A 14,896-nucleotide genomic window follows, 5' to 3' on the forward strand; every position below is an offset into this window, starting at 1 on the left:
ACTTTGCTGCGCCAGCAAGCTAAAAACATCCATCGCAATGTCAAATTTGAGGGTTAATGTGCAGATGCTGAAGGTTATTTGAATTATGCAAGCCCCAATGTTCAAGGAAGGAATAGGAAAAAAAAGTAACATCCCCTTGATCTAGCTTGGGTGGACCTCTCTTGCCGGCCTGCCTTTAAACTCAAGAGCACGCCTTTCTTCTATAAAAAGCTTGGGTTTGCATGTGCGCTGTGTACTTACTGAGGATAAGTATGGGAGAGAGGCTGCCCAAATGTAAATTATTGGCTTTACTGGAGTACACCACCACAACAAACTGAGTTGATGAACGTTTAAAATGGTTAAGTAGGTTGGAGGAGTCGTCTGTGGATGGCTGAAGGCAGACAAGGATCGTGAGTTTTGCCTGGAGGAAAACACTGAATACAAGCCTCTATGTAATGATCCTGAACATGGCAGGGAAGAAAACTTTAGCAAAGAAACAACAAGAACATCAACAGTGTTTCAATAATAATAATAATCGTGCATTTTATTTATATATAAAAATTTCACAAGTTTGTTAATAATAATAAAGGATTCTTAACCAAGCAAGCAAGGCTAATAATTTATTAATTATATATAATAATTATATATACAAACACACAAACCTACAGTATCGCCCGAATATGAAAGCTGTTGACGGTGTTGAGCTCGTATCAGACCCGTTTGCTTCACCTCCATGAAGAACTTGCTAACAGATGGTCCGGTCGTTAGCTGGTAAGCTTTCAATCTGTGTGTTTTTTCTGATGCTGTTTAGATATTTATGGAGTATGTTCATGTCCAACTTGGTTTTTCTAATTGTGTTTTTAGCTTTCTTGTTTGTAACAAAGTTTTCGATATGTTCTTGATGTTGGTCTTCATTTTGCACGTCCACTTCGAGCTCGTTTGCTGTTAATAGGGCAGCGCAGTCTCATTTGAACCCTGCGTGATATTGCGGGATTTGATCACTTATGGGGACAGCTGCTCCCATTGTGCAATATATACACGGCATAACTTCACACGGGAAAAAGGTGTACTTTTTGTTTTCAGCTGAAATCGCCAAAGCAGTCGTGAAAAATGCAGTTTTTTCGGTTCCCAATGGAGAAGGGAAAACGAGGTGAATGGGAGCAGGCATGTCAGTAAGTGTTAGCCTACACAGCTAACCAGAGTAGCTAGCTTCTCTCGCTTGCACAACTGCCTTAACATGTTTGAGCTCCTGGTCATAAACAAACCGCAATGCATGTCCACCTTCCACCACATCCTCACTTTTTCTCTGTATTTTCACTTTGTTTGCATGTAATTTGGCCAAAATCTCAGAGAAAGTGCCACATTTTTGCCCCTGGAAGCAGAGAAACTAAATCATATGTATCATATTTTACCCCTTTAGCGCCAGCCCTCAAATGAGACTGCGCTGCCCAATTCCTCCATTTTATTTGATCGCTTTTTGTTTTGTTTTATTTAGCGCCGGGAAATAGTAAACAAAGTCATAAATCTGATATGTGATCCGGACCGATTGTCATGGTAACAGTCTGATATGGGAAAATATCAGACCAGAAATCACCCAATCAGAGTGTAGCATCGTAGCCATATAATAATAGTAATTATAATTACTATATGGCACCTATCCCAAGAATCAAAGCACTAAACAAAATAAACTCCAAAAAACCCCAAAAGAATAAATGCCAGTAATAAAAAATACACCACAACAATGCAAAAAAAATCCCAAATTAAAGAGCTCATAACAGAAAATTATGTTTTTCCTTTTCAAGAGACATTTTTTGACAGATGCTACTTATACTCCTGAAAATACAGTATCCCCCCCCCCCCCCCCCCCCCCCCCCCCAAACAAACACACATACAGCAATACACTCTTCTGCTACTCTTTAGTCCCTTTCGTCATTCTGTGTCTTTATGTAAGGCCCAATTAAGTGTTTAGAGGTCACAATACTCCTATTGATAGCTCATATTATTCACACAATCCCATTGTATTATAAAATTATTGAGCTAGTCTACCATCACATCTCCATTAAGACCAACTTCAGTAAACTGTAGATTATGGAAACTTAAAGTTTTAAGGTAGGCACATAATGCAACAGAGTACATGAAGCATGCAACAAACAGACTTTGTTTTGGTGTACAGTAGCTCTGTGGGACATCCCCAATTTCACTGTAACCCCCCCCCCCCCCCCCCCCCCCACACACACAATGACAATAAAGGCAATTCTACTGGAATATAAATTACTGCAATAATATTTCAATTTGAAAACCTATAATGCCACTGTGCAGCAAAAAAGCCACAACATTTCACCGACATGCACCACTTTCACTAAGCAATACTTGGAAAACCAGATTTTTAGATTTATTGTTGGAAAACAAACATGGTTTTGGTTTGGTGATTTTTTTACTCACTGGTATAGAAGGTTCCTGGTGCCTGTTTGCCCTCAAATTGAAGTATGAGCAGGTTGCTTGTTTGACTGTCATGGCGAAGCCACAGGGCCACTCCTAAAATCACACCTCCAGCCAGCTGCAGAGAAAAAGAGCTTGACATTATTTCATGTTGCTTTATTTGTTTACTATACAGAGGAGTGGACTACAAAGTTTGACAGGATCTACTTTAGCCGTTATATAAAACAAACAAGAGCAATCAGAGATTTCTGACATCCATCAATCCAGATCCGGATCACATCTAAAATCTTCCATGTCCTAATATGTATCTGTAGTGAAAATTTGTTGAGAATCCATGAAGTAGTTTTGATGTAATCCTTCAAAGACTGTATAAAGTGAAATCTTGTTCCAGAATCCAGGTCTAACTGAATCTAAAAGGACCCAACACACCCACGTTTTTAAATGACACACATACTTAAGCCTAAAATGCATATAGAATGAAAGGCATCAGACGGCCGATGCATATCCTGCACACTCTACAGACCATAACATAAATGTGCAAGTATACATATGTATGTAATGGTGTTTTTGACTATGTATGACTTCATTATATACGGCTGCATGATATATCGTTTGAGCATCATCAACGTGATGTGCACATGTGCAATGGTTAAATTGCCAGGAGTCACAATGTGACATAATTAAATTAAGCATGCATATTTACATTGCCAAGTGATAAGGGTAAATACCTGTTTTTGTTTTTCATGACTAACCAACAAAACATGTCAAAGATGTTGAATGTACTTAAACAAAGGATCCTGGTAGTGCAAGTGTGTGACATGCAACTTCTTCCTCGCTGTGCTGCACACGTGTATCACATTCTCAGCTGAGAGAAAAAAAAAGCAGGCAGTACTCTTTCAACTTGTCTTGTTTGTGGTGGTCGAAAACAATACTTTTTGAAAATGGGTCCCAGAGGCTGAAAACACCGGATTCATGTCTCCATGTGGACAAGCAATACGGAACATTTCTGAAACAATGTCATAGCTCTGCCTCTGTAACCACGGCTGCTCATAATTAATCACATGTTGCTGTTAACACCGTTTCAGCTTTTAAAATAAGTTATTTTTCTTGTTGTTAGTGGCTTCCTTCAGCTCAGGCTAAAAATGGACTGTGACACTGATTAAGTAATTGCAGAAAGGACTTTCAGCTTTTAAGATGTTATTTCTCTTGTTGTTGGTGGCTTCCTTTAGCTCAGGCTAAGAAATGCAACTGAAGCACTGTATTTTAACACTGACACTTCTTTAAAAATGCTATGTGTAATTAAAGTAATTCCAAATGGCATCTGCCAAAAAAGGGGCACCTTCTGTTGATAACAGCTTTCTCAGTGCTATGATGATGAATCTGGCTGAAAGGAAAGAAGACATTAAAATAATTTATTTATTCAGTTTGCTGCTTTGAAATGCTCTAGCCTTCTGCTGCTACACTGATTAGCTCCTTACATAAGTTATGTGCATGTTCCTGTCTCCTTCTCCGTTTTTGTGGAAGTGTTACAGTGCCACTGTCACAACTGTTGACACTGGGTGGCTGGACACAAATGCAGGACTCACGGACCCAGGTATATAAGAAAAAGGCTTCATCCAAAAAAAAATCACTGATTATGGTATGGTACATAGATAGGCAGTCAGTGTGGCAATGGTACAGACAATCGACAGGCTGGGGCGTGGTCATTCAACAAGCAAAGTTCATAAAAACATGATGTCACAGTGACCAGAGGGCAAGACAAAGGCTAGGTCCAAAAACAAAGCAGGGTCAAACACAGGTTGGCAATCAGGCAAAGGCAAGAACAGAGCTGGGACAAAGACGGTGAAGTGCAATGAACTAACAGTGAGGAGATGAACACAATGGACTTAAATAGAACAGGAAGTGATTGGAAAACAAGCTACACGTGGGGAGAAGTTTCTAGAAAGGGGTGTGGCTTGGTGAATCCAAGATGATACATGGTGCAAGATAGGGAGGACAACACAAGGTGGAGTGATGAAAAGATAGAGATACGTGAACAGGTGCCAAGAGAGTGAAGGAAAACACAAAGCAGACAGCATAAAGGAGAGAGACAAAGACACAAGACAGGTGCAGTGATGAAGTGAGAACATAATCAGATGGGCTGAGTGTGAACACAAACAAATGGGATGAGGGAAAACAGAGCACAAGAAGCACACAAAAAGCATGGGCGGAATAATAAATTACTAGGAACCGAACATGAACATGAGAACTAAAAACCAACCATCAGTTAATAAGTATTAAAGAAAACTACATAAGAACAGATCAGAGAGCAAAAAGAAAAATAAACACTAAAGCACTAAACTGGAACTGACAAAGAAAACAAACTGGTTAAACAAACTATAACTATAACAGAGACTACTTGATAACAGAAAACAAAACCTGACATTAAAGCAAAACAGATAATATTACAAATGAAAGGACCTAAATACACACATGATAAACTCGTGATGAAAATGAAAACAAACTGACAGAACAAAACTAGAACAGAACTGAACTATGGTCAAAGTATGAAAAGTAACAAAGAAACAAAATGGCAAAGCAAAATAGAACAGAGAATAAACACATAATGAAAATAAAATAACTAATAAATCAAAGCTGGAGCAGATGGTGGAAAACAGAAACAGGGAAAAATGGAATCGAAGCTCCGGTCAGGGCCAAATCCTGACAGCCACATGCAGGCTTTGCATATGTACTACAGCATTTTTTGGATACAGAAAAGATGATCAATGCAAGATATACAGATATCTCAATATATATTGCTAAGGGCAAAACAATTGCAATGTCAATATTTTTCCAATATTGTGAATCACCATATGACTTCTATGTGATGTCATTATGAAGTCATTCATACCAAACAATCACAAATATTTTGCTAATCAATATATGCTTTAGATTAGACCATTCATCTTGGCTTGGCTGCTAACATATACAACAAAGATGTCGTTCAAACCAGGTTTTCCTTGTTTGAACTACTCCAAAATGTGATCACCTCTCGGCATCTATCCAAATAATATTCTCACCATGTTTGGTCTACTTAGGTCTCTTGGTTCTTGAGTTATACAAGAACACACACACACACACACACACACACACACACACACACACACACACACACACACACACACACACACACACACACACACACACACACACACACACACACACACACCCCAGTGAAAACAATGCCCTGCTTCACCACTGTCCCGGTGCGCAGGGTAAATATATCGTCACGTCACCTAAATCAAAGTGTTAGTTTTACTGGTAGTTGCTCTGTGACGTGGGCCAGACTACGAGGCTGCAGTTAGTCCCACTTAATGGGAAATACTGTTCATGCACCTAAATGTTCCTGCTCCCACTTCCTTTGGAGAAGGGATGTGGCAAGCAGCAGCTCCTTTCCATTTAATGCAACAGACACAGAAACAGGTGTTTGCTTAAAGACCTATTTTATTTATTTATTTGCTTTAACATGCATCACCTCAACGTTTAATTTGTGTCCTTAGCTCCAAACTTTAACATCTGTTTTTAAGACAAACGGTGGCATACTGATGTATTCTTGTCACACATAACCTTATCATTTGTAAAGTGTGCCGTGTCCTGAGAGGACATCCTGACACCTCAGTGACCTGTGACGCATACCGTGTTCTCACTGCTGTATTTATGACGGTCTCATCCTGTCATCTCACTCCTCCAAAGCAACAGCATCCTCAAAAACATATGAAAGGTGACAATTTCAAATGAAAATTCCAAAAAAGGAGAAAGCACCCAGATGTGTCGCTGTTTATTGTTTTCTTGGCATGGTGGTATCACATCATGACAATATTTATATTAAGATAATCTGCCGAGTTTAGCGCCACAGCTGCACTCTATTGTTCTGACAGGAAACTGAATCGGCGATAAGAAAAATATCAAAACGAGGAAGAGAGTACTAAGAGTGCTCACAGTGACCAGAAAATCCAACAAAGGAAGCACTCAATGAGAGCGCCATGCCCAGGATATGATGACGTTGTGCTTTTTTTAAAAAAAAACACACACACATATACATACAATTGTCATTGTTTCTGACTGTGAAAGGGAATGATGAATGCATGACGTAGACTCTACATCTGCAGGAATTCTGAAGGTAGAGCAATAATATTAAAGTTTAATGTACACATGAAGTTGCATGCATGCACATTCCTGCAAATCTCCTTTTTAAAGGTACTGTGTGTAGGATTTAGTGTTATCTAGTGGAGAGGTTGCAGATTGCACTATGTTGCCACAATGATGTTTCCCTTCGAGTTTTTGTTTCTTTGGTGATGAGGATTCATGTTCCCTTGACTTCTCTTTTGATAAACAATATGTATGGCCTTCAATTTCACAAAAAATAGGGCTCTTAAACTTGTTAGCACACACCAGCAACTGGTACATAGTCTGTAGAGGAGCAACAAGTGATTTTTACCCAAGGCCATCAAATATTGCCATCGGGTATTGTAAAAGCTTTTCGTCCGTCTGTCTGTGCTCAGCATAAGTCCAGTCCTGTTACTGCCAGAGGCTTTAAATTTACAGGGTACGTTCTTGGGACACAGACCTTAGACAAGTTCAAATATGGCTAATCGTAACCTATTTTAAGAGGTTAAAAAGTCACATTCTGTCACATTTTATGGTATGATCATGGGGACGTTAGCATGGTGATATCACTTCCTGGTGTCACTAGCTGCTAACGTCGCTTCATTTTTGGCTAGAAATAACACCTTTCTCATATATTACATAAAAGCTAGCAAGAAATAAACACTTCCAAAACTTACAATGCTGTTTTTGGAACCTGATAACACCTCTGGAAGGATTTACAAAACATTTAGCGGATGATAGAGTGGTGACATCACTTCTTGGTTTCGCTATCTGCTAACTTCCCTTCATTTTTGTCTAGAAATAACATTTTTCTCATATATTATATAAAGGCTAGGGAGAAATAAACACTTCTAAAACTGAAAATGCTGTTTTTGGAAGCTAATAACACTACTGAACTGATTTACATGACATTTTGAGGAGGCTAGCATGGTGACATCACTTCCTTGTGTAGCTTAACTTGCTAACAGCTTAGTTTCTGGTATATTATGTAAAAGCTAGAGAGAAATAAACACTTCTAAAACTAAAAATACTGTTTTTGCAACCTGATGACACCTCTAGAGTCATTTACAAGACAATTCATGGACATTGGTGTGAAGACTAAGTTCTGCTAGCTCAAAGCTAAGTTGTATGGCGTTGTCTCAATATTATCTGGAAATGCACAGAGGGTGATCTACAAATATTCCTTGATTTTCACAATTTATGCTGTTCTCAAAAGCTGACATATGAACACATGCAAGGCCACCTGCAAATGCCGTTAAAACATAAATATCATTTTTGATTGACTGATTGATAGAGGGGCTTTATTGAATATGTACAAATTGTACTTAAGACAATAGACTATATCCAAAGAGTGGTGTGACATATTTCCGATAAAATCTCTGATTGCTGTGTCATTTCCGGTTATGGCGGATGCCAGTGTTTGATTCTGTTTGATATCTGAAAACTTTAATCAATTTACAACATTTCTAGTATTTTTTTTGTCATTGTTCATATTTTTGTGGTTGTGTGCATCCGTCATGACATCGAAGAAGACCAAGAGGAGAGAGGATTGCACATCGAGCTATCACTACTGTGTACCCAAATGTACAGCTTCTGCGCCGTGTAACTCCATTCTGAGTCGTTTCTGTTTCTTCAAAGATGCTGAGCAGCAAAGGAAATGGGTCATAAATATTCAGAGGGATAATTTTGTTGTAATGAGTAACACCAGAGTTTGTTCTCTGCATTTTCTGCCTGCTGATGTGATCTAGCGGTCAACCACAAGTTGTTTGTTTTAAAAAAAAAGGAGCCTTCCCTGTTCTTTTCAAGTAGAACTATTCCATTCCTGCCCCTCGTCCCGGTGTTTGGGAGCAAAGAGAGTGAAGAAAACCCTCTTGCTGATCACCTGGAGGAACCAGCGATGGAGGTAACTTTGCCTGACCATGACTACTGCTCTTTTGTGGAGCCAGCTGCAGTGGATCTGGCGCTTGATGAGACCGAAGCGCTCCAGTCAGGGATGTAGGAACAAACATAAAATTAAAATCCTTTCTCCATCAGGCTCTGTGGAGTTGAGGTCGCTCAACGAACAATCCGCCTAACATCATTTACTGAGACTTTGGGAAGCTCCAGTAAAGAACGAGTAAACTCTGAGGACTCAGCCATCTTCACAGTACAGTGTGCTCTGCGATAGTCTCCCTGCACCGGAAGTTCTGGTGCCATCAGGCGTAGAACGCAGAACTAATGTGTACATATAGTCCATAGGATCTTAACAATTAAACAAATGCAAATTATAAAGAACACAATGCTCATATGGCTGAGGGTATTTTAGCATTGTGTTATATTTCTTTTTTCTTCAGTTCTGAGCACCCTGCAAAATGGTCAACTGGGAAAATGGTTCAGTCTAGGCTTATGAAAACACATCACTTGATTGTTGTAGGTAATTTATACACTCATGAAGAGATGGTTATACAACCCCAATTCCAATGAAGTTGGGACGTTGTGTGTAAATAAAAATAGAATACAATAATTTGCAAATCCTCTTCTACCCATATTCAACATCACGAAGACAAGATATTTAATGTTCAAACTGATAAATTTTGTTGTTTTTGTGCAAATATTTGCTCATTTTGAAATGGATGCCTGCAACACATTTCAAAAAAGCTGGGACAGGGGCAACAAAAGACTGGGAAAGTTGATGAATGCTCGAAGAACACCTGTTTGGAACATTCCATAGGTGAACAGGTTAATTGGAAACAGGTGAGTGTCATGATTGAGTATAAAAGGAGCATCCCCAAAAGGCTCAGCCGTTCACAAGCAAAGATGGGGCGAGGATCACCACTTTATGAACAACTGTGTGAAAAAACAGTCCAACAGTTTAAGAACAATGTTTCTCAATGTTCAATTGCATAATATAATCAAAAGATTCAGAGAATCTGGAGAACTTAAGCGGCAAGGCCGAAAACCAACACTTAAAGCCTGTGACCTTTGGTACCTTAGGTGGCACGACATTAAAAACGACCATCATTGTGTAAAGGATCTTACCGCGTGGGCTCAGGAACACTTCAGAAAACCATTGTCAGTTAACACAGTTCGTCGCTACATCTACAAGTGCAAGTTAAAACTCTACCATGCAAAGCGAAAGCCATACATCAGAAACGCTGCTGCTGCCTTCTCTGGGCCCGAGCTCATTTGAGATGGACAGATGCAAAGTGGAAAAGTGTGCTGTGGTCTGATGAGTCCACATTTCAAATTGTTTTTGAAAATCATGGACGTTGTGTCCTCCAGACAAAAGAGGAAAAAGACCATCCAGATTGTTACCAGCACAAAGTTCAAAAGCCAGCATCTGTGATGGTATGGGGGTGTGTTAGTGCCCATGACATGGGCAACTTACACATCTGTGATGACACCATCAATGCTGAAAGGTACATCCAGGTTTTGGAGCAACACATGCTGCCATCCAAGCAACATCTTTTTCAGGGAAGTCCCTGCTTATTTCAGCAAGACAATGTCAAGTCACATTCTGCACGTGTTAGAACAGCGTGGCTTCATAGTAAAAGAGTGCGGGTACTAGACTGGCCTGCCTGCAGTCCAGACCTGTCACCTACTGAAAATGTGTGGTGCATTATGAAGCACAAAATACGACAACGGAGACCCCAGACTGTTGAACAACTGAAGTCGTACATCAAGCAAGAATGGGAAAGAATTCCACCTACAAAGCTTCAACAATTAGTGTCCTCAGTTCCCAAACACTTATTGAGTGTTGTTAGAAGGAAAGGTGATGTAACACAGTGGTAAACATACCACTGTCCCAGCTTTTTTGAAACATGTTGCAGGCATCCATTTCAAAATGAGCAATTATTTGCACAAAAACAATAAAGTTTATCAGTTTGAACATTAAATATCTTGTCTTTGTGGTGTATTCAATTGAATATAGGTTGAAGAGGATTTGCAAATCATTGTATTCTGTTTTTATTTTCATTTTACACAACATCCCAACTTCACTGGAATTGGGGTTGTAAATGGTACATTTCATTTCTGCGAATAATGACTGCTAAATCACACACACTGTAGCTTTAAGGGATAAAGTGCACCATCTTTCCTGGAAAGAATATGGACTCATGCACAGTAATTACATGTTTAAAGGAAGTGCAAATCTGCAACCTGGTAAGCAGGAACAAAGGAAATGGATGGAAAAAAGCTCTCCCCTCCCCCAGACACTCAACATAACATGACATTTTCCCTCTGAAAACTGCAGCACACAATGTCATCCAGTTTGGTGTTCATAACGAGTGAATTTCAACACAATATCCAGGCTGAAGCAGAGGGTCTGACCAAGGATGATGTCAAAATGAAGTCAACTGGGAAGAAAACTTGTTTTAACTTGCTCAGAACTTTTTTCAAAGGTCCACATTTTTATTACACGGAAAATAAAAGTTGTGCTTTGCCCCCCCCCCCCCAATTAAACAGAAAGCCCACAACTAATGTAGTTATTCAAACTCAAACTTTGCAAATGCGACATCATCTCATACAAACATCAATGAGGCAATTTAGCAAAATTTAACAAAAGCTTCAGTAAACTGTGGTCAACTTACCCAGAAGATAAAATTAAAGAAGAACAACATATATTTAATACACATGGTGCATCCTGTCAAAGCCATTTTGCTGGTTTTAGATTTTTCAGATGGTCCTTTTGCTCAGAAGAATGTGTGTGGCTGTCGGGGATCAGCTCTGTCAGAGGGCTCAGTTTATTTAGACGGTTTAAGAACTCCAAACTCCTCCTCACAATCAAGAGTGAAAACTGAGACAAAGATCTGCCCACCAAGAGAAGCCACAGACTCACCATCAGAGCCAACGCCAGCCTTTACAATGTCCTGCATGTCACATGTGAACTTAAGGAACAAAGAAAATTTTTAACAGAATACATCAAGGCTTTGAATTGGTTCAACGAAGGAAAACAAAAGACCAGAATATTTACATTTTTTTATGTTCTGGAACAGAATCGTTTCTTTACAGTAATGGTAACCTGTTATTTATTTTTTTCAGTCTTCAAAAGGTTTTCATTTAGAATGACCTGGTGTTGCAGTCCGAACAGTCCGCCCCTAAAAATCTGTCCGCCCTGCCTCCACTGCGCACGCATTATTTCGGAGCTCAGCAGCTCATCTGAGACAGAGTCTCTTCACCCAAAGCGATCAAATGGATTAATGTGATTATTAACCTTCAGATGAGAAGGTAAAAACTCTTACATCATTCTAAAGTCACTTTTAAGCAGAAACGAGACTGTTTTAAGCAGAAATGATGCAATACTCTGTGACGCTTTGAAATGACCGATGTGCAGTGAACGCATCAGCTAGCAGCTCATGTAGCTGTGGCGCTCTGATCGCTTTCTCCATCTTTTATGATGAAATAATGCTGAATTTATGCGGAAATGATTGTTGTACAAAAGCTTCAGATATCTGTCACTGAGATAGATGATGACTGGAGTGCAGCTTTAAGCAGAAACCAGGTGATAATTGGTGAACTGCGGCTAATGACTCGTGTAGTGAAGGCAGGGCGAACCAATTTTTAGGGGGGACCGTTCGGTCGGTGACACCGGTGAGGTTCACCTTTTCCATTCATTCACTTAGTGCGTGGAGAGAGCAGAGAGACGCTTACCAATAAGACCAATAGGCAATCACAAAGCCTATGCCGCTTTGCACATTTGGCTGCATTAAACATAAGTCATGTGTAGCCCTCAGTGGGTTGCCGCGTGACTTTACACCGAGCACCCTCTGGTGGCCATTTCTGGCCGATGAAAACATCTCTGACCTCAATACAAATACATGTAATTTGGTCACTTTTCAAAGGGGTCAGACTCGTCAATAAAGTCAATTTAATGTACAATAGTTCATTTCAGGTCATCTTGGTGTATAAATCTCTTTGTTTCAGGCAGTGAGAGCTAGCAGCTTGCTGTTAGAAGCAAGTCAGAGACAAAACAAAACCTGCTGATGTCAATAGACAATCAGTGCAGCCCAAGATGGCTTTCACTGGGCGGCCAATCACGGAAGTATGAATTCTCACCTTCAGATTGGCCACTTCGCCGGAAGTGACATGGCTCCGCGGCAACCCATAAGCACATGTGCTAAAGCCACTGATCTCTTTATTACTGGATTGGTCATTGGCCAATATTTTTTAAGCAAACCAGCCGCCATATTACCACTCCAATGTCCCACTCCTGAACGCTCTTTCAGAACGCTGTCTTTTTTTAATGAGGCGCATGCAACTTTATTCTTTGTAATTTTGTTAAAAAATACCTTCATGTGCAGCTATAAACTGCGCAAATCGCCAGTTCAAAGGCTGTAGACGAACATTTCACCTGTGAGTATGACTGAAATGGGAAGTAATGAAGAATAAATTGAAGCGCTCTCTCCCTTATTCCAGCATATAGGCAAAGATAATAACAACAATAAGTGGGTTATTAACATGTAGCCACATGTGTTTTGTGTTGGACGAACTATTTTAAGACATTTATTAGGTCTACTTGTGCATAGTTTTGGAGCTTTAGGCGTTGTTGCTACAAGCTTTATTACTTATATTAGGCTGAAGCTCATAGAGCTGTGTGTAATAAATGTTGTCATTGCAGGGAAAACTAACTCTCCTGTAGCTAGTTAAAGTTAAGTGGTATTTTATTGTTTTAGTGCAACTATTTAAAAAAAATCTACTATTTCTGTATTATCCATCATGACTTTTGTTGATGATATGTTCATGATATGGTACCAATACACACACACACACACACACACACATATATATATATATATATATATATATATATATATATATATATATATATATATATATATATATATAAACTTAATGCAATTTTTTTGAAATGAGTATTTTTCCCAGTGAGATATGAGTAAGTGACAATAGAAAGGAAGAAAGTGTCAAAGTAATAAAAGAAAGAATGAAAATAAATAAAATAGCTAATCATGGCAGGCATAGATTAGGAGGGATCAATCTTACATTATCTGCTCAGTTATTACTTCAAACTGTTGATGTTCTAATAAGCTATCAATGTGCGGGCCGCATAAATTGGGAGTGGCAAGATGGCCGCCAGTTTGCTTCAGCGGATTGTACGGAGTGTGTGGGCCAATGAGCTGTCCAGTAATATATACAGATCAGTGGCTAAAGCTAGGAAAGCTATTTTTTAAAAAAAGGAGGAAATCTGACATGATTGAGAAACTTTCTGAGAGGCTAATTTCAGCTTAACCTTTACCTTAACGTATTTGAACACATTTGTACAGTAAAATCACCAAAGCACATCAAAACTGACATAAAAGAATTTAAACCAAAAAATACCTTGTTCCCATTCTAGCCAGGTGCTTAATTTCCACCATTAATCCCATAGACATTATAAAGATTAGACAATGCATTGGCTGCGAGGTGGAAAAAAATGCGGCAGCCATCTTGGACTAGTCATTGTAGTGATTCCATCATAAGACACAGACAAGGTTTGATTTTAATTTATTTTTTTCTTTCTATAATAAAGTTGTTTTGTTCTTTGTTATTTTCTCTGTTCTGTAAAGTTCTTTTTAGCACTGTGTAAAGAGCTACATAAATATAATACATTATTATTAGTAGCATTATAATAAGGTGCTGAGAGCTGCAGAGAGCTCTGTATACCGCCCTCTTTTAGGGCTTTTAACTGGAAAACTTTAACAAGAAAGTTATTTTTACATGTGTAGATATTGTTTGAGGCGGGGATGTCATGTTCTTGTGTTATACTGGCAATTTATATTTACATTTTATTCTCTCTTTGTACAGCCTTAACTCTCTGTTTCTCTCTCTGACCTGATATGAAGTATATTGATATGCTATGTTATTTATATATAATTTTCTGATATATAACTTTTTTGTATATGTTTAAATTATATAGCTACTCCATATGTGTGTGTATATATATATATATATATATATATATATATATATATATATATATATGCCCATTGACATCTTCACAGAATGAATCAAGGCTTAATCATAGACATTACAAAAGTAGACGCTGGATCAACCGCTATTGCCTATTGCTGTTGATGAGCCGTGGGGCCGCCATCTTGGATATATATATATATATATATATATATATACATATATATATATATATATATATATAGCCTCATATATTCTCTTCAAATTACTAAAATAGCTGACTTTACTGCCACTATCTGCTTCTCTATCATATATTAGTGTGTGTATATATGTATATATGTATAATGTCTGTGTTTACAGTGTTTGCAAAATACCTGTCTACAGTCTAAACTATATCAGAATATTCTATTACTGTTAATCCCACTATAAATATTAAATTACGACGAAC

General features: G+C 38.6%; 1 protein-coding gene across 1 annotated transcript in view; it reads right to left on the reverse strand.

The window, feature by feature from the left end:
* LOC117515661 (CD81 antigen-like) overlaps positions 1-11,340 on the reverse strand; it is a 29,412-nt gene extending 18,072 nt beyond the window's left edge. The window contains exons 1-2 of the mRNA XM_034176322.1: positions 11,133-11,340; positions 2,422-2,536 (exon numbers count right to left, since the gene is read on the reverse strand). Of these exons, the coding sequence (XP_034032213.1) occupies positions 2,422-2,536; positions 11,133-11,198 (181 nt within the window). The 5' untranslated portion in view covers positions 11,199-11,340. The remainder of the gene's footprint in view (positions 1-2,421; positions 2,537-11,132) is intronic.
* Between the last annotated feature and the right edge of the window lie 3,556 nt (positions 11,341-14,896).

Source organism: Thalassophryne amazonica, chromosome 8 (genome assembly GCF_902500255.1).
Source record: "Thalassophryne amazonica chromosome 8, fThaAma1.1, whole genome shotgun sequence".
Classification (NCBI taxonomy): Eukaryota; Metazoa; Chordata; class Actinopteri; order Batrachoidiformes; family Batrachoididae; genus Thalassophryne; species Thalassophryne amazonica.